Genomic DNA, 26060 nt, shown 5'->3' on the forward strand with positions numbered 1-26060 from the left:
ATTGAATTAAAATGTCCAAATTTCTGTTTAGTTTTCCGAGTTACAGCAGTGTTTACAGCACACGTCAAAAATGCACCAGTATTTGGCTTTGCTTCAAGATATGAAGCCGCCCTTAGACAACCAGGACTCTCTGGATAACAATCTAGAAGCTTTGAAGAACCAACTTAAACAGTTAGAGGTAAGAATTGTCTGCTGCCTATTATGGATAGAAGTAAGCTGATGTTAACTTGGAAAAATACGCAGAGCGCTTTACTGTTATGTTTGGAATATGAGTTATATTGGTGTTTCTCACTAAGTACATCTGGAATATATATATATTTTTGTAGACATTTGAATTGGGATTGGCTCCAATTGCTGTTATTTTAAGAAAAGACATGAAGTTGGCAGAAGAATTTTTAAAGTCTCTTCCCAATGACTTCCCCAGAGGACACCTTGAAGAACTGAGCATGAGCCACCAAAGTTTGCAGGCTGCCTTTTCCTCCCTCAGCGACGCGTCTTCAGAGAGAATGAAGCACATCATGCTCGCAATTGACTGTGAAATGGTAGGCATCAGAATGTTTCACGCTGAGTCAAATTTGAGTTTCGAAGAAAATTTGATTATTTGAAAATTTAGTCATAAGATGAAATATTTTATTTGCAGGCTAATAAGCCCTTAACACAAAGTCGTTATTTGTAGGAATTTGAAATTTGGAGACAGACAGAAATGAACACACAATTTTGTTTTCTAGTCTAAACTAGAAGTTTCCCATGAGGAGTTTCTGCATAAACTTGAGTCATTCTCACACTGGATATCAGAGAAGAGCAAATCTGTGAAGGATATTGAGATTGTGAATGTTCAAGATACTGAGCATATAAAGGAAAGTTTGGAGCTTCTCAAGGCAAGTATCAAAATAAGTAAGACCAAGTACATTTAAAAACCTATGTATTTAATATAACAAATGTTTGGAACCAATATGACTTTGCTAAAGCTGTAAGGGATTCTTTCCTTTCTTATCTCTGTGACATGTTTGTTCATAGTTGAAACAACCGTAAAATAATCACAACGTTATAAATGTCATTTTGGTGCTGTCCCAATTACCTTATCAAACTCTTACTACCACTGACATGTTGAGATTTGTCTTTGTGTGTTTATTTATGTATTAGTCAGATCCATGATAGTATAACTTAGTCGTATTAATACATCAAATATAAGTAGTGTTTATGTATGTATTAGTCATTTTTGTCATGCCTTTTTCCCCCCCAAGTTCTTAATTTGAACAGCATGCCTCATGAATGATGGTTGAGCTCTTGGCTTGGGAGTCAGGAAACTGAAATTCTGGCCCATTTATGTTTCCGATTTCCCATGGTCTCATTTATGTGCTACCACGATTACATGGATACTGTAAATATTAGCAAGCCTTATTTTAATGTTTCCCTTCAGTGTGCTAAATGTATATAAGTTGAGTCTTCACCTTTTGTTGCAGTTACATTTTAAGTATGATGTGGCAAGGTTAAAATATTCTTAGAGGGGTTATCTTTTTATATAATATTAATTACCATAGTAATAAATAATTTCATCATTACCATCCATTATTAGGTGATGAATAGATTTTTGATGAAATGAATAATGAAAAAATGTCAATGAAACCTTGAGTCCCTGATATAAGAAGCATATTTTAAAAATAAATATTATTGTTAAGGTAAACTTTGTATCATGGCTTAACTCCCTGTTGGTAACTTGTACTCCTTTGTTCACAGAATGTGTTAAAAGACCTTGGACACACCAAAATGCAACTGGAGACGACAGCCTTTGATGTGCAATTCTTCATCTCTGAATATGCACAAGATCTGTCTCCTAACCAAAGCAAACAACTGCTGAGACTCTTAAATACAACTCAGAAGTGCTTTCTGGATGTGCAGGAATCAGTAACCGCCCAGGTGGAACGTTTAGAGACTCAGTTACAGCTAGAACAGGATCTTGATGACCAGAAGGTTTGCCTTTCTTTGTGGAGTTGGAATTCTTTGGTTTTAGTCCTTCAGTGTGGAACTTGTAATGTAGATACCCAGGGATTATGGCACAATAGGAAAGGTTTGGCATAATAAGATACAATGTAGAGATCCGACAATATATAACAATACTTTTTCCCATAATAATGCTATCATTAGTTTATTTAGATTTTCATGACTCCCTTAAACTACTGTTTTCAGATAAGAGTCTTGACTTTTTTTCTCAGAGTAGGAAATATGGATGTGCTCATAAATTTCAGTGGATAAATTGATGAACATGTGCATAGAGAAAGTTTAGGGTATCTTTTTCGTCTAGGGGGCAGTGTGGCACAGCAGTTCAGAGCACAGGTGCTCGAGCCAGGCTGCCCCACTCACTCATTGTGTGACCTATGACAAGTCACTTAAGCAGAGTTTTCTCACTGGAAAATTGGAAATAGTCACAGTGCTCAACTGGTAGTATTCTGAGCCTTGATAGAAGAATGAATATAAAACACTCAGTACCTTGACAGGATGTGTTAGGCTCCTTATAAACGTGATCTAGGCCCATAAGATGAAAATCTTATATATAAAATAGGAAAATGAAAGATGTAGGTAATTAGCAATAATGAACCAAGAGTTGGGAATGGAATTAGACATAGTGATTAAGTAAAAATATCGCATGCAATGTTCCTTTTATTATTTCTTGAACCACTCAGGCATTGTCTCTAGCATGATAACCTGTATACACATCTCAAATATGTTAACAGACAAATCACGACTAACTTCTGTTTTGATATCCTTTTACAGAATTAACTGTGTGTGTCGCAGGTTTCAAGAGCTTAAGAAAATGGAATGCTTCTTCCTGTCGATCAGAAGTTCCATCTCTTACACATGTGCATGGCCAGTATTCTCTTGGGCAGTTTCACCCCCCCATGATCTGTTTCCTTGTGTATGGGACATGCTCTTACTTTCTCTGTCACCTTGCTGAGTTTGTACCCCACTGCTATCGTGTTTACAGCATACATAGGAAAAAGCTTGTTGAGGGGAAACTTGCAAAATGTTTGCAAAATGTAATAAGGAGCTCTCGCAATAGCGAGTTTATGACCACCCGTGTAAAATGCTCTGGTTTTGCTCCTCTTTAGATTGTGGCAGAGCGTCAGCAGGAGTACAAAGAGAAGCTCCAGGGGATATGTGATCTCCTCACGCAGACTGAAAACCGCCTCATCGGTCACCAGGAAGCCTTCGTGATCGGAGACGGCACAGCTGAGTTACAGAAGTACCAGTCCAAGCAAGAGGTAGAATTTGGTTTTGTATCAGCAGGTCTATGTTGACATTAAGTGTGAATCCTGTTATTTGGCGGAAGCAGTCAGGATTTTTGAAAAACAGCCATCATTTTAGCTTTCTGAGGCAAGGCATTGCTAGATGCCCCAGGCCTGAGCTGTAAACTTTATACTAAGAGTTACATTTCCAACTTCAAGCAAGCCAAGTAATTTTCTTGACTGGTTTTTGGTGAGATATTGAGTGGGGGAGATATAAAGGAGATTTGGTAATGGAAATATTGTGTGTGATAAGTTAAAACTCGGATCTGTTTAAGGCCACCCCATGCACTTGCAAGTTGGGTGAAATAGGCATCAGTTTGGGTTCTTTCTCTTTCTTAACATCTTGTGCCTTTCATCTTTCTCTACAGTTTGTCCCTTTACATTGAAGGAACAAACAGTACTGACAGATAAAGATATCTTTATTTTGGTGTCAGAAGAAAGAACATTCTCATTGTAACTAGATAGCTCTTTGTCCAGATCCTAGACTGTACACATTATTATCCTTGTAATTTAATCTTTTTGAGCCTCAGTTTCTTCATTGATCATACTTCCCTTGCTGTGTTATTGTAAGAGTTAAGTAAATATTGTGTGTTGACTGGCACAGTTCATGCCATGTAACAGTAGCTCAATAAGTAGTATCTCTTTGGGTTCAAATACTTATCTGAAAAATTTGAAGAGGATTAAAAGAAAAGTATGGAAACATTGTATGGAAGCTCAAACATAATACAGTTTGTTTAGAGAATGAATATGCATAGTAATAGAGAATGCATAGAATAGTATACAGAATGCATATAATAGAATATGCATAGGATATAATAGAATGCATAGTAATACAATATGCATAGAAAATAGAGAATGAAAATGCAAAGTAAAGGAGAAAGAGAAATTATGAAAAGAAATAGAGACAGAGGAAAGCTATATACCTGCTGAGAGAGTTCTTAGTCTCGAGCTTCCTAGCAGGCAGGGCAAAGAAGCAAACAGTACACATTACAGAGCTCTGGTGTTGAGAAGAAATTGTTATCTTAGCATAGAAATTATTTTAGGAACAACTTAGCACATAATTTAAGAGAACTAATTGTTTAGAAACAGAATAAATAATATTACCATGTGTTTAAAAGCTTTATAAATTCACTCACATAACATAAAAAAATCTGATGTGTGCAAATTTGTATAGATTATAGACTGAATACTTCATTGTTTTCAGTGGTTTACAAACCACATCCCTTTGTTAAACATAAAAATCTCATTTTTCTTTAATGTTGTTTGAGATTTCAAATTATATTAAATATTGTGATTTAAATAAACCAACTCAAATTAACATACTGAATATGCCTTGTCAACCTATCCATGCTGGCTTCTCCTTCTCTGCTCCCTCCCTCCTTAAGATTTACAATCTGCAATTATTAAATAGGTAGTAATTTCATAAGATATTTTTTTCTTTTGTGTTATAAGGAATTACAGAAAGATATGCAAGGAAGTGCACAGGCATTGGCAGAAATAGTGAAAAACACAGAGAACTTCCTAAAAGAGAATGGTGAAAAGCTGTCACTAGAAGATAAGGCTTTGATTGAACAGAAACTTAATGAAGCCAAGATAAAGTGTGAGCAGCTTAATTTAAAGGCGGAACAGTCGAAAAAGGAGCTGGATAAAGTTGTGAAGACAGCAATCAAGGAAGAAACAGAAAAGGTCCTTATTCACATATGTGGTGCACTGTTGCTTTGTTGGAAATGATTAGTATAACAGCTTCTTGATTTATTAAGTGATATTGGGTGGTGGTAACCAATGATTAGCACCAGGGGCAGAATTCTGGGTTTTCAGGTATGTAATCGACCAGATACTACAGAAAGTTAGAAGAGTTAGCTTTGCGTAACTTAAAAAACAATTTAAGTGGGATTGGGAGACTTTGTATTTGTGAAATGTGTGAGGACTCATCAATTACAGTTAAAATTTTGGAATGTACTTTTAAGAACAGTGGAAACTTCGATGTAACTGCCTATTTCTCTAAGGTTTAATTTTGCTGTGTTCCGTTTTCAGCCTGTGTCAGTTTTCAGTCTCCCCACTCTCATTTTAAATGATCTGAATATTTACTTTTGCAATGTCTTAAATTACTAATGCCTCAGCCCGTATTCGGAATACCTATTGTGAACCTTCTCTGCCCAGGTTGCAGCTGTAAAGCAGCTGGAAGAGAGCAAAACCAAAATAGAAAACCTTTTGGACTGGTTGTCAAATGTTGACAAAGACTCCGAAAGGGCAGGGATAAAAGAGAAACAGGTAATTGAACAGAATGGGACTCATTTTCAAGAAGGTGATGGCAAGTTGGCGATTGGAGAAGAGGATGAAGTTAATGGTAACCTGTTGGAAACTGAAGTTGATGGTCAAGTTGGAACCACTGAGGAGAATCTGAACCAGCAATACCAGAAAGTTAAGGTCTGTTCTTTTAAACATAATGATATTCTTAAATTGTATTTTTCGGTGGGTAAAGATAGGAACGACTTAGCACGTGAGTTTTCTTTTCAAACCTTAATGGCCATTGAGAGTAAAGCCCTTTTTTCTAGGTTCATCCTTATGTCAGATGTAAGTTATTGTGAGAATTCTAAGCAAGTCAAAAACAATGAGAAATAGGGCCAGTGCTGATACTCTAGTGGTTTAAGTTCCGTGTGCTCCGTTATGGCGGCCTGGGTTCGGTTCTGGGTGCGGAACCACACCACTCATCTGTCAGTAGCCATGCTATGCAGGTGACTCACAGAAGAACCGGAAGCACCTACAACTAGAACATACAGCTATGTACTGGGGCTTTGGTGGGATGGAGAGGAAGATTGGCAACAGATGTTAGCTCAGGGCGAATCTTTCCCAGGAGAAAAAAAAAAGAGATTTAGAAAAAAGAGAGAAATAAATCATTAGATGTGGCATTCTTATGAGTGAAGCAGAGTTATAAGGGATCAATAGAAATAATGATAACTGATATTTATGGAGCAATTATAGCCGGCCAGGCACTCTTTTAGGTACTTCCCATCTTAACTCACTTAGTCCTCCCAACTACCGTGAGGTTATTACTCTCATTTTACCCATGGGGAAGCGTAATGTACAGGAGTGAAGTGACTCTCCCCAGGCTCCACCTCTGAGTCCTGGATGGAGTGTGGATTTGAAACTGGGCCACAAGCTCGGTCGCTCTGCTGAGCTCTAATCCACGTCCGTAGACCAGCTTGCTATGCAATCCTGAGCTCACTTAAGTTCTCTCTGAGCTGCAGCTCAACTCTACAGTCAAGGCCATTGTTGAGAAGAGGAATGAAAGCCCTTCTAAAACAATCCACTGCCTGATGGAAATTAAGCTAACGTTGATGCTACCATAGGAGCAAAGGCAGTTTTGAAAAACGTTTTTAAAGTATCACGTAATCGATTATTTTGTTTCAGTGTTTGATGTTTGTTGGTCAGATGGCTGGAATTAGGAACTTCTGCAGTTCAATTTGCTTTCCTCTGAGTCTTTGTCTTTGGAGTGGAGTGCTCTCTGTGAGGTTCTTACGTGACAGGAAATACAAATCAAACCAGGACAAGAGGGGAAGTGTTCCTTATATCGCAATTTCAAGGGGCTATGACAGATCCTTATTGTGCTTGTCCTTAAATTGAAGAGTCTAAGAAATTCCTAAAGGAGTCTTATGAGTCAGTTACCAAGAAGTCAGGAAAGGTTAGTAACTTGACCGAAGTAGTGGAAAGTACCAGCCGGTGGACTCAGACGTCACGGTGCCTCCCAGGAAAGCCCTTGTTCTTAGCCACAGAGTGACAGTTGCCTGCTGGTCTCTTCACTTCTAAGAATGTGGGAATCTGAATGTGCTTTAGAAATTCCTCATCTCCTGCTGGAGCGGAGAGGTGGCCCAAAGGATCAGGAGATGATCAGGGTTCTGTTTCTAGCTCTTTCTGTTTGTGCCACATGTCCTGGGACCAGCCCTTCTCCTCCTGCAGCCTGAGCTGCCCTATCTGTAAAAGGAAGGGGCTTACTCAGATAATTCGTGAGATATGATATGTGTCTATGCAACCTCCTGTGTGCCGAAGACCTGCTGGAGGGTAACACAGGAATATAATTCAAATACCAAAGATATGGTCTGTGGGAGAAAGGTTATCTGGACACAGATATTTGCCATGTGCCCACGATGTGGCAGGCTTTGTTCTAGACAGTGAGGATACAAATACTGGTGAGTCCGTCCTCAGCTGACTCACTGGGCTCAGACTTAGGAGTGAATAGTTGCCATGCAGTGCTGCTTCGCAGACCTTTCCTCTTCGCAGCCTGTACTTAGAGTCTTGCAGCCCCTGTGGCCAGCACTGTCGTAGGTACTTGGGATTCCCCAGTGCGCAAAATAAGTTCCCTGTCCTGGTGCTCGTGTACTGGGGGGTGAGGAAGATAGGACAGGCGATAAATAACTCAGTTCTATGCGATGTGAGAAGGTGGAGCTTTTTGCTGAGAGAAATAAGTAGAGTTGGGTTCAGGTGGGGAGTGTGGAGTGGGGGCCACCTTTCAGCGTGGAATGGATCCGCAGAGTAGGCCACATTGAGAAGGTGAGCTTTGTGCAGACTTAGAGGGCCTGGGGGGCTGCCAGACACATCTGAGGGAAGAGCTGGTACCAGACAAGAGAGTAACTGGAGCAGAAGGTCCTGGAGTGCCTGACAAGGCGGGTGGAGGTGGAGTCAGGGAGGCCAGTAGGGTCCTGGGTGGAGTGGGAGGCGACCAGGTCTCCATTTCCCACGTGCTGGAAACTGAGGCCCCGTGAAGCTGAGCTGCTCCAACATCCTCCTTTGTTACATGTGTTCCTCTGACTTCCCTTGGGCTTCTCTGAATGTATGTTATTCTTGCTTAATTATTGTCACAGTGTTTTTATAGCTTTACAATTACAAATTCTTTTTTTCCTATTAAATATCTTTGCAGCGTCATTTCCTAATCAAGAATATTGTGCTTATTTGATCGCTAATTAGTTAAAGACATTAGCCGTCCCTTTAGGGTGGCTGTGAGGAAGCTGTGAGTAAGATGAGATCAGATGGTAGCTGCTGGTTTTAAAATTGGAAGAGAAATTCATTACCTTTTTTCCAAACTTCTCAAAACAGTCCTTGGCCTGTGTGATTACCAAAGTACTTTCTAGAGGAGATTGGAAATCTCCTTTAAAATTAGATAGAGTCCTCAAAATGCAGCTTTTGAGATTCTGAAATTCACCAATAAAAGGGAAGTACTGTGGGCCAACCCTGGTGGTCTAGTGTTTGTTTCATATGCTCTGCTTCGGTGGCCTGGGTTCGGTTCCCAGGCATGGACCTACCCCACTTGTCTATCAGTGGCCACACTGTGACAGCAGCTCACATACAAAATAGAAGACTGGCAACAGATGTTATCTCAGGGCCAGTCTTGCTAAGCAAACAAAGAGGAAGATTGGCAAGGGATGTGAGCTCAGGGCCAATCTTCCTCAGCAAAAAAAAAAGAGGAGGGGAATACTGTGTACCTTGAAAAGGTTCGCGAGAAACAAGTTGTTGGCCTGTGGACCATTTAGTTCTGTCAGTCTTGAGGCAACAAGAGCTCCTACAGCCTCAGGGTAATCCCGTCTCTGCCGTAACATACGGTTCATTTCTTTTCACATAGGCCCAGCATGAGAAGATCGTCTCTCAGCACCAAGCCGTCCTCCTGGCCACTCAGTCTGCACAAGCCTTGCTGGAGAAGCAGGGCCACTATCTCGCTCCTGAAGAAAAGGAGAAACTCCAAAAGAACATGAAGGAACTGAAGGCGCATTATGAAACCGCCCTGGCCGCATCGGAGAAGAAAATGAAGTTAACGCATTCGCTGCAGGAGGAATTAGAGAAGTTCGATGCGGATTACAGCGAGTTTGAACACTGGCTGCAGCAGTCGGAGCAAGAACTCGAAAACCTGGAGGCGGGCGCAGATGACTTCGGTGGTTTAATGACCAAGTTGAAGAGGCAGAAGAGTTTCTCAGAAGACGTTATTTCACACAAAGGTGACTTGAGGTACATCACCATTTCTGGAAACAGAGTGCTAGAAGCAGCCAAATCTTGCAGCAGGAGAGATGGGGGCAAGGCTGGCCAGGATGCTCTCGACACTTCTGCCACCCATAGAGAAGTGCAGAGCAAATTGGATCATGCTGCTGAGCGCTTCAGGGCTCTCTACACCAAGGTAATTCTATTTTTCATTTTTAAGGGCAAGATGAATCTGTGATGATAGTTTTCACTCTGTCCTCTTAACTTTTGTTTTGGAATTAGAAGCAAGAAATCTAAAAACAGAATCAGGGAAAATAAGGTAATTTCATCCTACTTCCCTCCATCTTAACTTCATCTGCTTAACTTCTGAAAAATGTGTTGAAAGATTAGAAGCCCCAAGTTATTTATTTAGTTGGAGAGCCCTAACGCTCATACCCAGTTGGACCACCAGGTGGCGTTTGTTTTGGCTCTAAGCAATTCGGTGCCCGCTCATTTGCAGCCTCTCTGGCTTGAGAACTGAAGTTTCATCTCAGAAAGTTTCCTTTACAAATATGCAAGTGTTTGTTTTACAGGTTTATTTGATCAGTGTATTATTTTAACATTCAGTGGTTAACACATGGTTTCAGTTTCTGTTATTCTTGTGGACAAGTAAAAGAGTTCTGTTCAGAAAAAGAAACAAATTTAGGAAAACACTTCTGTTTACCATACAGCTGACCAAGTTGCACACCTGATTTGAAGAGCGTCACTGGCTCTTGGGCTTGGCCTCGTTCTGACCTAGATTATTTGTCCTGCTTGTGTTAATCAATCTCGTGCAGCATATAGAAGTGATTTATTAAAACCTTTCCATCAAATACACATCTCTGCACGTGGTGTGTTAAACTCAGTGGGAGGGGGCCCTGGCAGATCAGCCTCCTCTGATGATTGAAACCTGAATTCTTCATTCTGGGTTAAGACTTAGCCCTGGCAAATAGGTTTTTGAATTGGTATAAATCTAGGACTGTCTCCTCATTTTTATGGTGACTTTTTGACCTGTTAGAGGATGCTTCTTCATAGAAAGGAGAAAATCTTTCCCTACGGCTTAAACAAACTTTGGTTGAAGTCTGGTGTTTTCCAAGTGATATAACTCATAGGTGCTAAGGTTATTTAACACACATAAAAATCGTGTATTTCAATCTCCCACCCTTTCTCTCTTTTGATTTTGTTTTTTTAGTGCAACGTCCTTGGGAATAATCTTAAAGATCTGGTGGATAAATATCAACACTACGAAGAGACTTCATGTGGACTTCTTTCTGGGCTCCAGGCCTTTGAGGTCACAGCGAGCAAACACTTATCTGAACCCATTGCTGTGGACCCTAAAAATCTGCAAAGGCAGTTGGAAGAGACCAAGGTAAAAAAAACAAAAAAGAGAGAAAAGAGAGACATCCATCCAGGCCATCAGTAGTCCTACTGAAACCCTTCCTCTTTCCCGCATTTCTGGGGTAGTTTCACCTGGGGAAGGGGACAAAGGATGGGACACAAACACTGTCCCTCCAGAGGGCGTTATGACCAGTTCTCCACAGTCCGTTTCTCTTTCTAATGAGATGGCTTTGTCCACGGTTGTTTCACTGCCTTGACGTTGCTGTCCTGGCTGTTCCCTGCATCCCCCTGCTCCTTCCTCCCAAACAAGAACCAGTATTGTCTGGACCACTTGTTTATCTTCATACTTATTTATTTTGTTCATTGTCTTTCTCTTCAGTTAGAAGTAAGCTCTGTGAGGGCAGATGTTTTTGTCTGTTTTTGTCATTGTTGTATCCCCAGCACCTGGCTCCTAGTAGGTACTCAGTAAATACTTGTGCAAGAACGGACAGGAGGAAGGGAGGAAGGGATGTCACTGCCACATTCAGCGCCGAGGACCAGGATTGGTGTTCCTCTCGAGTAGCCCCATGATTCTTGGAGATACAATCTGCAATTATTACCCAGCACGGTTCTCAAGACGTCTACCTGCTCTTATAAAAATGCAGGCTTAATGTGGGAATTACCTAATTGTGCAGGTCTCAAGCCATACCCACAGTGGCAGAGAGGATCTCTATTCTATTTCTTACATTTAAGTGTATTTTAAAATCCTAAAGTAAGGGAAGATAATTTTTGAAATATTTTATTCTTAATTCCACATAATTTTGAGTTTGAAAGTTTCATTTCATAGATCTATTCTGTGATTCCTTTTGGCATGTGGGCAGCAGTAGCTTGTTGCTGCCAGAGCTAGACAGTAAACACTGCATTGTCAGTTAAACAACGGCCCTTCAGAATTCATTTGCATCTGTTAGTTACAGTCAAAAATCAGTGCTGTGTTGTTAACAAGGAAAACCCTACTGAGTGAGCTTAACATGAGGTATTGCCTGAGACTCAAGACTTCTGGCCAGAAGAGAGCTAAATCATACAGTGGGGTGAAATGTGGCAGGTTAAGACCCAGGCAGAGAGAAGGGGGATGGAAGCAAGGGATGAAAGTGTCAGATGAAGGAGGAGACGCGTGGGGAGGTGGTTGGGCACTGCTTCTTTCTGGGGCTGGACAGTTTACCCATCTCTGCATTAGGCATCAGGCAGGTGTCCCGGGCCAGGTCAGCATCCCCACATTTATACAGCCTCCTAGGGGTTTCCTCCCTCCTTTGGATGTGCATTTTCAGTTCCGGGTTTTTTGTTTCTTTGTTTTGTTTCTCTCTCTTTTCCACAAGCACAAGAACACATCTGACTTAAGTTTTCACTTCCCACTTGATTACTTGTCCAAGGACAGTCTACGTGGTGGGGGCAGAGGGGATGCTGTGACATAAAGGCCATTATTTTGGTAGGAAATGCCAATACCTTAAAATGATGATCAAGATTACTTATACAGGCATACATCATGTTTGGTTCCAGACCACTGCAGTAAAGCAAACATCGCAATAAAGCGAGTCACACACATTTTTTGTTTCCCAGTTCATATAGAAGTTATGTTTACACTATACTGTAGTCTATTAAGTATGCAATAGCATTATGTCTAAAAAACAACATACGTACCTTAATGAAAAAAATGCTTTACTGCTAAAAAAATGCCAACCATCATCTGAACTTTCAGCAAGTTGTAATTTTTTTGTTGGTGGAGGGTCTTGTAAAAAATGTAATATCTGCAACGCACAGTAAAGGGAAGTGCAGTAAAACGAGGTATGCCTGTATTACATTTAACTAGGAAGTTAGGTATTTTTAATATAGGAAAGTGTATAAAATAGAAATAGCACATTTTAAGTTAGATCTGTATTAGGAAACTGATTATATCCTATATGAAAGTAATTTTCATATAACTGGAGCCGAAGACAAAACCCCTAAAGAATGCTGTGGTTTTTTAGTTAAACAGACACATGGGTTAATTATAAAACAGAGGAATACTTACTTGGTGTGTGCAGCAGGAGAAGATTCCTCTAGTCCTAAGGCAGCCAAAGAAACGTAAAAAGAGAGCAAAGTCTCAAAGGAGAATGAATTCTGATTAAGCCACAGCATAATTTAAAAAGTTAAATGTGCAATTAAAGTTGTTCCTGGCATAGGTACATATTTCCTTGCACATGATCTCAGCATGTAGTGAGGGTAAATTTTTACGAGGATTAGGTAGTCTCCATTTCCTTCATTTTTATTAAAATTTTACAATTATTTTCCTTTTAACAATAATATAAACACAGAAGACTACCACACAAAAAAACCCAGTCTTTTCTACATTTACAATATTAACTTCTACTTGTATTCTCCTGTATAGTAAATGTCATTTGGGGGCACTCAGTTGTTGCATTTGAAATATTTCTGTCCAGCAGTATGTTTATTATTCGAAGAGCTCTTAGCTATGTTGTCAGCAGTCTGCTGCCACTGAGCTATAATGAAACTCTTCAAGATCTGATTCCAGGGAAATCAGTAGACAAAACAAGATTTTAGCCCCATATGAGGCACAGAAAGACAGGATTCTGGGACCACTCTCTAGGCTTGAGTTTGGGACTAGGCATGGGGCTGGCTCACACTGACCGACAGTGTCCACCTTGCAGGCTTGCACTGATCTCTGGGGTAGTGGCTGTTAAGTTAGGAAACTTTTATGAGCAAGTCAAGGGCCCACAGCTTTGTAAACTTCACCCTTTCTTGGTCCAGGCAAGGAGACCAAGGTCATCATCTTGCAGTATTCCTTGTCACAAATGCTTCTTTCATGTTTTGATTTCATTGAAATCCATTAAAAACAATATATGGTACCCATTTGAATAATTTACAGTTTTGTTCCAAAGTAGTGCTAGATACCACTACTATGGCTAAATTAATCTGATATGTGTTAGGAATTAAAACTGCTGACTCTCCTGAACATAATTATGGAAAGAAAAGGCATTGGATGTTACCAAGAGAAGATGTGAAGAAGAGATACTTCTTTTATAACCCATTTCTAGGTTTTAAGGTGGTAGGTAGGGCCATCTTTGGTACTGGATGCTTTTGTAGAACCATGATAACTTTTATGTATATTTATTCATTCGGTAGACATTTATGGTTTGGCCCATTGTTAGGTTTTGTGAAGATGCAAAGATGTTAAAACCCTGCCTCTGCCCTTGGGGAACCCCCATTCTAAAAAAATATTTTTTTGGAGTACCCCAACCTTATTTCATCTCCTAAGTAACCATGAGATGTGAGTAAGCTGTCCCTGTGCTTAGATTTCAGTCTGGTTCTAAGTAAAGTGTCTGTCTTGAGGAATTTCTTATAGTTTCTGTAACTAAGCCTCTGGGAGAGGTTCCCAAACAGATCCCCTCTGATGCAGATTCTTTGGCATCTTGGAACAACTGTAGGATCTGGTATTCAGATCACAGATCCCATGTTGACCATAGTTTGGGGGCTTTTTGACATATGCACACTGCCTGGATGTCATCACAATTTCTTGGATATGAAAATATTAGTTGTGGAAATTTTTGCCATTGGCTTTAGGCATTTATTTTAGTTTGAAATGAAGGCTTAAATAGAAGAGATACTTTTTAGATCTTACACCTGATATCTTCATTTATTTACTCTTTCATTTGCTCATTTATTCCAGAGACTTTTATATGGGCTTCCTATATGCCAAGTACTGTGCTAGGCAGTGATACCAGAAAGCCTGGTAGGATGAAATCCTAGTTTTCAAGGAGGTTACAGTTTGATAGAAGAGGCAAATAAATCTGGTAATATTTGCAGAGTGCTTGTGGGAGCGCCTGGGGACTTTGAACTGGGGGTGAGAAGAAAGTTAGGAAGCCTTCCCGGCTAAATATTAAGGGGTAAATAAGAGCTAGGCTCAGGATGATGGGGGTAGGTTGCATGAGAAGGTTGGTATATAGAGATGTTAAGACATTGGGTCCAGCGTGAGCAGATAGCTAAGAAATGTTTTTCGACATTTCTAGAAGAGGTGGTGGAGAAAGATGAGATTGAAGATAGAATTAAGGAGTAGATTTCATTGGACCTTTTATAGCGTGCTCAAATCTTCACCTTTATTATGAAGGCAATGGGAAGCTACTGCAAGATTTTGAAGAGGGGAGTGATATAGTCAGATATGTATTTTACATAAAACAGGGGCCTATATCAGATAAGAGACTGGAGGCAGAGAACACAGTTAGGATGCTTTTTTCAGGTGAACGAGAGATTATCCTGCAGTCATCCAGAGCCACCAAGCAGAGGTCCTATTTAAAAAACTATTAATCAGGTAAACTAGTCAGGTTGCTGGTTGACTTGAAGGTGGAAAGGAGGGTTGAGAGAAGGTTTCAGAGGAGCCTCAGGTTTACTGCTTTGGTAGCAAGATGCAACCCCAGGAGGAAGTACAAGTGTAGGTTTTTGAATTTGGAGTGACTGTTTACACACAGATGGAAACATTCAAGAAGTATTTGGAAACCTGGGCCCACGGCCAGGGTTGAGTTCATCTACAGTTGGGCGTATGGGAATTTGCATTTGAAACCCAAATGCTAGACTAGAAGAGGAGCTCGCATACGTCAAGTGGAAAGAAAGCCAAGCATAGGGCCATGTGGCCAGTCGGCCTACTTGGACAGAGACGTGTCAGAGGTGTTAGGAATGCAGGGCTGAACTTCTGGAAGACCTGTCCACGGTTCCTGCTGTACCTCCTTTCTTCTTGTTGAACTGCATCTACCTACTCAGAGAAGTGCTGGGGCCTCTATTCAGCAAATTCAAGGTTGCGTTATCTTTTCTGAAGCGAATGACTCTGTTAGCCTTTCCACTTTCTCTTTTCCTGTAAACTTTGGGGGCAGAATTATTCTAGGCCATTTCCATCCCTGATAGAGTTTGTTTTCTTCTCTGCCTCATTTACGTCTAAGTGCTCGCCGTGATTCTGTATGGCCTCCTTCTTGGGTATTTCTGTGCTTTCTCCTCTGGCAGCCTTATCTTGCATCTTGACTTCCACAGCTTTGTGTCTAGTTCCAGGCTGTGTTCAGTCTCCTGTGTTTCCAGCTTTGCTCTTTCTTTCTCTGTGAGTGTCCTAAAAGCACTTTGAAGTCATGAATTCCCAGACTCTCCTTTGCTCCTAAACTTGCTCCCACTTTTGCATACTAATTCTGTTAATTACCTGGGCTCAAAAAGTTTGGGCACTTCTCTTAGCTCCTCTTTCATTAGTTCCTGCCCTCTCAAGCAGTGGTGTCCAGTAGAACATTCCGTGATGGTGAAAATGTTCCATCATCTGCTCTGTCCAACATGGTGACTGCTAGTCACATCTGGCTACTTAGCGCTTGAAACGGAGCTAGTACAACTGAGGAATTGAATTTTTAATTTTATTTGATTTCAATTAATTTAAATTTAAAAAGCCCCTAGTAGTTGGTGGCTAGCATATTGGACAGCACAGCTTTAGATAACCTGTGATCAAGTCCTGTGGCTTCTTCCCAACTCCTTTACCAATTCTGCTTTCCCAGCCCAGAGGGGCCCTCTCTACTTTCTCACTGCTGACGTTGCCCCTGAACTGGCGTATCTGCTTCCTTTCTTCCCCATTTAATTGCTCCCACACGGTGCTACAGATTAAGCCTTCTCATAAGATAGCTCTGAGCATGTCAGTCCCTTACTCAAAAGCCTTGAACAATTCCCCATTGCTAAAGGACAAAAGATAAACTCTTTAGCCTGGCCTTGGAGGCCTTTCCAGTCCTATTCCGTTTTCTCACCCTTACACGTTGTCAAACTGAATGAGACCCTCGCCTCCTCTTCTCATGCTTCTATCCTCATCTTGTTCTTTCTGTTTGTTCTACAGAGAAATGTTCTCTCTCTCCACTTCTGTGTGCCAGATCCACACTGTCTTCTCTTCAGGGCCCAACTCAATCCCACCCCATGGAGGTGGCCCTCATTTTCCTCCTCTTATCCCTCCTCTCAACTCCCGGCAGCACTTTCTCTTGCTCGCCTTTGGTGTTAACCGCTATGGGGTCCCTGTGGGTAAGCTTCGCATATGTGTGATTTTTGTATTTTCACAAAATGTAGCAAGGTTTTTGAATTTGTTAGACATTAAGTAACATTTTTTGAATTAAGAGAAATAGATAAGACTCAGTATTGAGTCAGGATCCTTAATTATCTCCTGACCTGGAGTCAGAAATGGTTCCGAAGGTTTTTTGTTGTTTGCTTGTTCTCTCTGTTTTCTGGTGGTAGTGGTGGTATCGTGCAAGGCCTAGAAGGGGAATTATGCTAAGGGTAGAGGATTGTAGGGCCAGGAATCAGGCCAGTTATCATGAACATACGCTCAAGCGTTTATTTCAAGAGTGAATTTGTATTATCCCGACTGGCTGATGCTTTTGCTGATGTCCCTGTAAGTGACCTTATTCTGAGAAGCCTAGAATAAGTTTATAATGACAAAAAGTTTACTCTGTCCAGTTTAACTTTATCTTATTGTGTATCATTTTATTCGTACTGGAAACCTGTTCTTTAGTCCTATTGAGTATAATCGAAGGATTTCCTCCTCCAGGCTCTGCAAGGACAGATATCAAGTCAGCAGGTCGCTGTAGAGAAACTGAAGAAAACGGCTGAAGTGCTTCTGGATGCCAGGGGATCTTTGCTTCCAGCCAAGAATGATATCCAGAAAACACTGGGTAAGTGTTGCCTGTCTCACAGGTACATTCTAAATGAAGGCATTCGGATGGATAGGGAGAAAGCCTTCTCTGGCATATATGGTATGACTTCTGTCTTCATTGTGAAATGGTGCTTCTCAACCCGGAAGAAGGTGTGCCTTCTTGGCCAGGTATATTAGAATCTCGGGAGTGGGGGCTATGTAGTTTGGAAAGAGTCTATTTAAATTTAAATTTAAATTTTATATTTTGAAAATGTAACAAAAACTCTTCATGTAATATTCACCTCAGAAAGTAGAACTTAAGATTCTCTTGGTTGATGGGATTGGGCACAGCTAGACTCTCAACCTGTGGCCAAAACGGACTCTGAGTTTATCAAAAGCAGGAGTGTGGGTTTAAGAGGCTAAGAGACGTGCTTTAAAACGGTGTCCCCACGTCTCCATTTTCTAGAAGTCTTTGGTCTCACAGGGTTCCAGTTACTCCAGTTCTTCAGTGATGCTAGATCCAGGCATAATGGCGCCTGTGCGCCCCTCACGTGGGTGTGGTGCGTTTCTTGAGAGAAGAGCTATTCTTACTGCTCTTTGTATTTACTCACAGGATTTAGTTTATACTAAATGCCCTGTGAATTATTAATAAATGTTATTGACTGTCTTATTGCATTTTTGTTTTGACTTTGCCGCTTTTCATAATATTTAATGTGTGGTTTGAGGAGCTTATGTATTTGTGTGTGTGAAATAAAAAACTTAACACAGCAGATGATTAGACATATGCGTCACCCCAAAGAGAGCATGAATTTAAATCTGAGTAGAAATTTTAGATGAAGAGGAAGATGAAACTTGACTCTTCTAAAACCACTCTGTGGTTGGGAAAATTTTTTTTCATTTTTACAGACATTGAAACTTTCTTTGGTCATGCACCCCCTGAAGTGATTTTTAGCATGTGCCCTCAAAGACGCATGTATATTTATAAATTACGTACACATATTTCTGTCTTCTCATATTATGAGTATAGTAATTATAAAACACACAAAATACAAAATTTTAAAGTGTTGGATAAAAATATGACTGGAAGTTCTGACGTTTTGTTCCTGTGCCCACTGCCCCGTCTTGACATCCCGCATCGGCAACCACTGCCGTGAGAACTTGGTATATGGATTTGGAGGAGAAAGAAAGACTATCCGTATTTCTGTTATTTGGAGAGGCATTTTGATATTTTTTCCCATTGTTAATTGTACATAGTTTTACTTTTATTTGTTTAAAATCCATATGCTACATTATTTTAAGACTTTAGAACCTCTCTCTGCCACAATTTTCTAAGAATATGTGAAAACGTATTTAAGATTTAAAGGAGTTTCTCCAAGATCTGACTTCTAAGGAAACCAACAACTTAAATAACATTCTTATAATAAATTTTTTGTATCTTTTTCTAAAATGATTTTTAGTTACTAAAATCAAGAAACACTTCAGTGACAATATTTTCTCACTAAGTAGTGCAAAAATAAACAGAAACACTCAAAATGCGTTAAGTTTATTAAATGGCTGACTTTGCATGGGAAGTCACTTACCACGGTGGAACAGAGAGCTGATGTTACCTTGTGGATGCAGAGTCGCCCGTTTGAGATGCAGCTCACCTGCCAATCACGAGCTGCGATTCCGAGTCTCTGCTCTTGTGACTTTCATACTCTGGCTCGTATTTGACCCCGCTGCTTGTTTCCTCTGCTAACAGCATCTTGGTGCACGGGCACATATTAAATGCTCTCCCCTCTCCCGTCAGCGTTCTCAGGGGCTTCACCGTGTTTCAGCGACAGGAGCACCATTGTCTCTTTACATCGTCTAAACTTAACCCCTCTATTCAGTGAAAATTTGTCAAACTGTTTTCTCATGATATAATATTAGAACAGTCAAAGAGAAATACTGTTTGTTTATATGATTTATGTTCCATGGGCCAAACACAAGCATATAAGATATTGCATTTCTAGAGAGATGTTTCAGGTCAAAGTTTTCTTCTACTGAAGCATTCTGCAATGTATCAGACTAAAGCATTCAGAAAGAATTAAATGCTTTTCAAGTTATTGGACAATAAGTGATAAATTGATGATTAAAAACAGGTTGTTTTCCAGAGAGAGAGAGATGAATACATTAAAAACAATTGTTCTTTGAACTTCTCATTGGTCTTGTTACCATGCAAAGGGCACGATCTGCTGGCTGTGACACAAAAGCCATTCGTCAAGAGGCAAGATGGTGACAGAGAAAGGGCATTGAGCTAGTAAATTGGAAGATGGTGGAGTAGCATCCTAAGGAGCCATCTTAAGGGAGTCTCAGAATCTTGAAGCAGTTATATAGGCCAGTGGGTTAGGGGAAGGGGTTAGGAATGTTGACCCTCTGGTGTTACAGGCTGGAAGCTGCCACACCACATAGACTCTGTCTGGGGGTCAGCACATTCCTTAGGCACTGAAAAGAACAAAGTCATCGTTTTATCACAGATGGGAGGTACATATACAAGCAGGGGTCATAAAATCTACAGAGCAGGTAGATCTCCTGGAGGGTGCATGTCCAGCTGGGCTAGTTTGTCAGAGGTCATTCAAAGTTACAATATGGTTTCTTTTATGCAATATGGCTTCCCTTATGTCAACTTTGTGTTGAGCTGGTATCAGTCTGCAGTATAAAATGTAGGATGTTAAAATATCGAGCTTTATATCTGAATGGAAACTAGGCCAGAAAGGATTTTTTTTTTTTTCTTTTAGCCTCTTAAGTCTTTAGAATTGAAAGTAAAGCTAATCTCATCTGAGATAGATCAACCTGTTAACCTTGTTTATTTTTCCCTTTGCTATTAAACATTTCAAATAAATTCAATTTATGTAAATTTTAGAAGCATTGTCTCAACCTTCTTTATTTTAAGTGAATTTTCGTTGGTGTCTGTTTTCTCAATACATTTGCATCTGCCAATTCCTGTGCATTTGAGGACTTTGCTTAGGGTGTGAAGGATGAGAAAAATTTAATATGTGTGTGTGTATGTGAGAGAGATAATTTTTATGTGTAAAGGTTAATTCTTGATAAATCTTTATAACTGTGTCTTGCTCTTTGAGAATAGCTGTGTATGATTGTCATCTTTTTCTTTTTTCCATATGGTTATCAAGTGTGGCTCATTTGTACTGTCAGATTGGGAACCAGTATTTATTGCAAAGATTAACTGTTTGGACCACTTTCATTTCTCTGGGACAATTCAAATGTTTATGCATCCAAAAATCTCTTTTCAAATGCAGATGATATATATAATATTAACTATTTATTTTAAAATTTTCATTTTTTCATTTTCCAGTGCGATCTTTTCTTTTTTAAGATTTTACCGGTGCTCTCATTATGCATTATGAATTTGTCATTTAAACTTTTCTTTTTCCAGTTTTGGCACAAAATTTTCGTGATTCACCTTAGTGTGTTTTTGAAAAAGAGTAGGGCAAAGAGAACTTTGTGGTTAACACTTCCTGATCTCTTTGGACTAGATGACATTGTTGGCAGATATGATGATCTGTCCAAGTCTGTGAATGAACGGAATGAAAAGCTCCAGATAACCCTGACCCGCTCCCTGAGTGTGCAGGATGGCCTGGATGAAATGCTGGACTGGATGGGAAGTGTGGAAAGTTCTCTGAAAGAACAAGGCCAAGTGCCCTTAAACTCTGCTGCTCTTCAGGATATCATCAGTAAAAACATTGTAAGTGACATTTAAAAACAAAACACGTTTAAATGAAAAAAATAAAATCCCCAACTGTTTAATAAGCTCCAAGGATGGCAAGATTTAAGATAAATTTAAGGATATAGAAAAAGAGATATTTCCTGAAAATCACTGTGGAAAGCTGTGCTTGCATGGAGGCAAATGTGTAAAATGATTTTTCTGTGAAGGAGTACGGAAAGAGCTTTGTATACTTTTCCATGAATATTAGTCCTTACCGAGGGCTTCCACATGCGTGGAGTTCTGTCTTGTTTATCGTTGCTTCAGCTGGCTGCACAGGAGGTTAATCAGATCAGTCTTGTTGTCGTCTAGCCTTTTAAAAATTAGGACCATGGATAATCCCTGGGCTCCAGCAGCTCCCAGGGGTTGCTGAGTAGCAGCCGCCTCCTGCCTCGCTCAGGCAACTTGCCAGCTGTTCTCCACTCTCCCCTGAAGAGATCTGGGGTGGAACTCCTCAAGGGATGGATCAAACTTGTCAGTCAGTCCCAACTGTTAACCTTCCTTAATCACAGGTTGTTCAAGCTGATGTTGTTATGAATAGTAATTTTTAGAAACATCACTGTAAAACGTATGTGATATTTGGTTCGTTTCAGATGCTGGAACAGGATATTGCAGGTCGACAGAGCAGTGTAAATGCCATGAATGAAAAAGTGAAGAAATTTATGGAAACGACAGACCCATCGACCGCGTCCTCACTACAAGCCAAGATGAAGGACTTGTCTGCTCGGTTTTCAGAAGCAAGTCATAAACACAAAGAAAAACTTGCCAAAATGGAGGAGCTAAAAACCAAAGTAGAGCTCTTTGAGAACCTCTCAGAAAAGCTCCACACATTTTTAGAAACAAAAACTCAGGCTCTTACTGAGGCAGATGTGCCTGGAAAAGATGTTACTGAGTTGTCTCAGTATATGCAGGTACGTCTTCTGTAATATTCACGAGGCTGATCAAGAAGTATGTTAACAGTTAAGACAAGCTCATACATTTATTAGCAGAACTGTAATTAGCCATCATCATTTTAATTGCTGATGGATTAGTAAAGATCTGTGCTTTTCTCCTTTAAAAATCTCAAATCTCGTCTTCTCCTTGAACCCTTTGCTCATTGATTAGAGATGAACACCATTTCTCATGTGTACACTTTCCACATAATCATAGATGATTTAAGTATCTTACGTGCCAGAACCCACAAAGAGACAGAATGCAAAGAGTGCATTTTTATTTATTTTTTTAAAGTTTTTTTGCTTGGGAAGGTTGGCCGAGCTAACGTCTGTGCCAGTCTTCCTCTATTTTGTATGTGGGTCACCGCCACAGCATGGCCGTGGACAAGTGGTGTAGGTCCACACCTGGGAGTCAAACCTGGGCTGTGGAAGTGGAGTGTGCCGAACTTAACCACTAGGCCACGGGACTGGCCCCAAGAGTATGTTTTTAAATTAAAGTTTACTGTATTCTCTTTCAATCTGCCAGCCGGCATGTTTGTTTCTATGTAGAGTACTGTCCGTAGGCAGGATCATTCTTCTGTGAAATTCTGAATAGAGCCATTCTGGCCCCATACACACCTCTTGATGGAATGCCATTTGAAGATCAACTAACATCTTGTGTTGATTAAATATCTAAACGCTTTGTAGGAATCAACTTCTGAATTCTTAGAACATAAGAAAGATCTGGAAGTTTTGCAGAGTCTCTTGATGGAGATATCCAGCCATGGCTTGCCAGGTGATAAGGCTTTGGTTTTTGAAAAAACAAATAATTTGTCAAAGAAATTCAAGGAAATGGAGGATACCATCAAAGAAAAGTAAGCACCACTTAAGAAATTGGATTTTATTCTACTTGATACTGATTAGAATGAATTATTTTTATTTACTTATATAGACACCTAAAATAGTTTTGAAAACTTGAGAGTAAGCATAGGGCTGCTTTATAAGTGACTTTATATTGATAAATTTTTTCGCTATTAACATTAAGTATATTTTTGTTAAAATATTTAGGAGGGAAATTCAGTACTGCTTACATATAAGTAGAAAGCACTATGTAAGAAAAATGGTGGTGGTGGTGTATTACTGAAAATCATCTGAACTCACTCTAGTCTCTGATGCCTTTGGCAAATACCGCGTTTTTATTTGCAAAGGCAGAAATGCCCTTGAAAGATAGCTTGTGGTTTATTGCTTTCTGGGTTCAATTCAGAAGCCTTGTGCAATTTCAGCATGGTTCTTGATGACCTTTTTTTGTAAAATATTTCACTTTTTAAAGAGTTGTAGATAAGACATGACTCCATGAACAAACAAGATAACAAAGAAGAGAAGGGACCTAAGTTGAGCTAAAAGCTGTACAGAGATAAGCCTTGTGACTAAACTGTCACATTTCTGATCTCATGTTAGTTTAGAATATATATCTGGTTTTGCTAAAGTTTATACAGAAGACCCCAGAAAGATAGAAAATAGTTCTCTTTCAGCTATTCTTTATTTCTTCACAATTCTCCACCTAAAACTTTTGAGTGCTGTCTGTACTAATGGAGCTCTATTTTCTATCTTGTCATGTAATATTTAATTCACATTGCGCAGAAGAGATGTTCTTGATTTTCCTAGGTAAACACTGGGTTGTTTCTTCTTTCGAATGGGTCCAATTTTACAAGCACGTTGTCCTCCGTAGTTAGTCCAGCTGCAGTGGACTCTTACGTGCCAGTATTCCACACACTTGCACATGTGCACATGTCATCCACGTCCCAAATGTAACTGTGTCACGGCTGTTCCTCTGCGGGGCATGTGCCCTCCCTCCACCTGCTGAGCGTACAGAAGGATCCGTGTCCTTCACCTTGGAGCTTCCTGAGTATCTGTGGGAAAGGCATCCCTTAGAACTCTGCAGTCACTAGGTCTCACCTTGTTTTTGATGACTTAAATCTGTACTTTCAAAAGCACCCAGTTTATCCATCTGCTAAAGTGACTGTAGTAAAGTACAGCAACCACTAGGTGGCGTCGTGTTTTCCCCGTGTCAGTGATTTGTAAATGTTTCTCTTCTGGTGCTGTGCCTGCTGGCATTAAGCACCATATAAAGTGGACAGATCAAAGCTCACTGAATCTAAATAATGTTAAAACTGTTTATATAGCCTCAGAGTTTATGTAGCCTTATAGAGTGCTATTACATATGGGTTACAGATTTCTTTGCTGCTCCTGTCTTTATCTGTGGACCTTGCCTCTGAGGAATAGACAAATAGTTATTTAGTTGATTTCACTTACCACCTGTGAAGCCTTTCCTCCTGTAGCAAGGGGCTAGTGTGTGCATGGGGAAGATTTTTCCTTAATATTAAGCCTGATATGGGGATAATTATTTATTAGTAATTAGTCCTTTGGAGCATCTTTTTTCTGTGGCTTAAATTCTTCAGTGATTTTTGTTATCTAGGAAAGAAGCTGTATCTTCTTGTCAAGAACAGATGGATGCTTTCCACGTCCTTGTTAAATCCTTGAAGTCATGGATAAAAGAAACAACGGAAAGAGTTCCCATCGTGCAGCCTTCTTTTGGTGCAGAGGATTTAGGAAAATCTTTGGAAGAAACTAAGGTGAAACATTGTGTCTAATCCTAATTTCTCATTTGCATGAGAGGTTAGAAGACTAATAGTGATTTGCTCTTATCTAATATCACATAAGTTAGATCCTCATGTATGTACGGTATATTTTTGTGATATTTGGAAATCATGACATGGGGTTAACGGATCCTTTTGAGGAAAGACACAAACTTTCAGTTAATTTGCTTTTTTTTAATGGGATGTATTAGTGAGTTACTGACCTAGTACTCAAGTTTCCTTCCCCACCAAATCTCTACTTAGTTTCGGTTATTTTTTATACAATTTCTCATAATTTTAAGTAAAAGATCCTTCTCTTGAACTCAGCATTTGACTTTAGCTTAGATATATCACTAGAACCAGTATTTGAAGATAAAACTTACCTGAATTTCTAGTACAAATGGTGGACAAGTCATCTGGCTCAAGTCGTAAAACCTATGACCAGTTATGGCAATTCTTCCACTCCAAATTTGTGGCAGTGTGTGTTTTTAAAAATTCATTGTAATTTTGATGATTAAAAGTCACTATTAAATGGAATTCTGAATTCCCACTTACTTTTTTATTGTTTCTACTACATTTCTTCTTGTAACTTGGCTGTTACGTAGCACAGTTTTCCACACTTTCAGTTGACAGTTACTTTGGAACCCAAGGCAGCCAGGATTGCCTGACTTCCACTGTAGCTAAGAGCAGAATGGAGGATGGACTGGACCCCACTTCTCACTGCCAAGAGTGTTAACAGTCATCAGGGCTGTTGGAACAAATACGGATGATGCCTTTTTCCTCCATCCACTCCCCCACAAATCAGGAGCCACAATCATCATTGTTTTAAGATCTGTTTAAGAAATTGTACTATAATGTGTAACTTTGAAAATATTTGGAAGACTGAAAAATAATGTATTTTTATATCTCAAGAAATTGCAAGAAAAGTGGAGTTTAAAAACACAAGAGATTCAGAAAGTAAACAACAGTGGGATCTCACTATGTAACCTGATAAGTGCTGTGACTACCCCTGCAAAGGCCATAGCAGCAGTTAAATCAGGTAGGTGCATTATTTACATTCATAGCAAAAACCGTAAGAATTGGGTCCACCCATGTTAAAGTTTATTTGTGTGTGTTATTTTCTAAATTAATGCATAAAATAGCATCAGCAATATAAAGGGAAAGTGACAAGAAAGATGGCGTCTGTAAACACACTAAAAGCTGCCATGGAAAAGTATCTGTCTTAGTCAAATTTCAAATCCCTCTTATGCTTCATTTTATTAAAGACTACAATTAAAATGTAGGCAAACTAATATGTCAGAATAAGGAGCATAATATGGGGGAAGGGGAATGATCATATTCCAGTGTGTTTGGTTTTTTCTTTAATTAATGGAGATGTTGAAATTCCATTTGAAATATTTGATAAGGACGTGAGTCTAGTCTCCTGAAGAAGTGAGGGAAGGAAACAGGTTCTTTTCTGTAAGGTGGAGGTCTCTTGTTTTAGTCCTGTCTGCTTAATTCCTT

At 39.8% G+C, this 26060-nt stretch overlaps 1 protein-coding gene across 49 annotated transcripts in view; it reads left to right on the forward strand.

The window, feature by feature from the left end:
• Window positions 1-26060, forward strand: part of DST (dystonin) — a 438190-nt gene that overhangs the window by 310092 nt on the left and 102038 nt on the right. For 43 of the 49 annotated variants that reach the window (XM_070514637.1, XM_070514639.1, XM_070514651.1 and 40 more), the window contains 15 exons: window positions 32-178; window positions 327-542; window positions 729-878; window positions 1738-1971; window positions 3108-3260; window positions 4737-4970; window positions 5445-5711; window positions 8899-9444; window positions 10459-10635; window positions 17185-17308; window positions 20784-20992; window positions 21604-21921; window positions 22630-22796; window positions 24398-24554; window positions 25470-25596. In XM_070514637.1, the coding sequence (XP_070370738.1) occupies window positions 32-178; window positions 327-542; window positions 729-878; window positions 1738-1971; window positions 3108-3260; window positions 4737-4970; window positions 5445-5711; window positions 8899-9444; window positions 10459-10635; window positions 17185-17308; window positions 20784-20992; window positions 21604-21921; window positions 22630-22796; window positions 24398-24554; window positions 25470-25596 (3226 nt within the window). The remainder of the gene's footprint in view (window positions 1-31; window positions 179-326; window positions 543-728; window positions 879-1737; window positions 1972-3107; window positions 3261-4736; window positions 4971-5444; window positions 5712-8898; window positions 9445-10458; window positions 10636-17184; window positions 17309-20783; window positions 20993-21603; window positions 21922-22629; window positions 22797-24397; window positions 24555-25469; window positions 25597-26060) is intronic. The other 6 variants (XM_070514677.1, XM_070514676.1, XM_070514678.1 and 3 more) reach the window with 1 other exon arrangement.

Source organism: Equus asinus, chromosome 8 (genome assembly GCF_041296235.1).
Source record: "Equus asinus isolate D_3611 breed Donkey chromosome 8, EquAss-T2T_v2, whole genome shotgun sequence".
Taxonomy (NCBI): domain Eukaryota; kingdom Metazoa; phylum Chordata; class Mammalia; order Perissodactyla; family Equidae; genus Equus; species Equus asinus.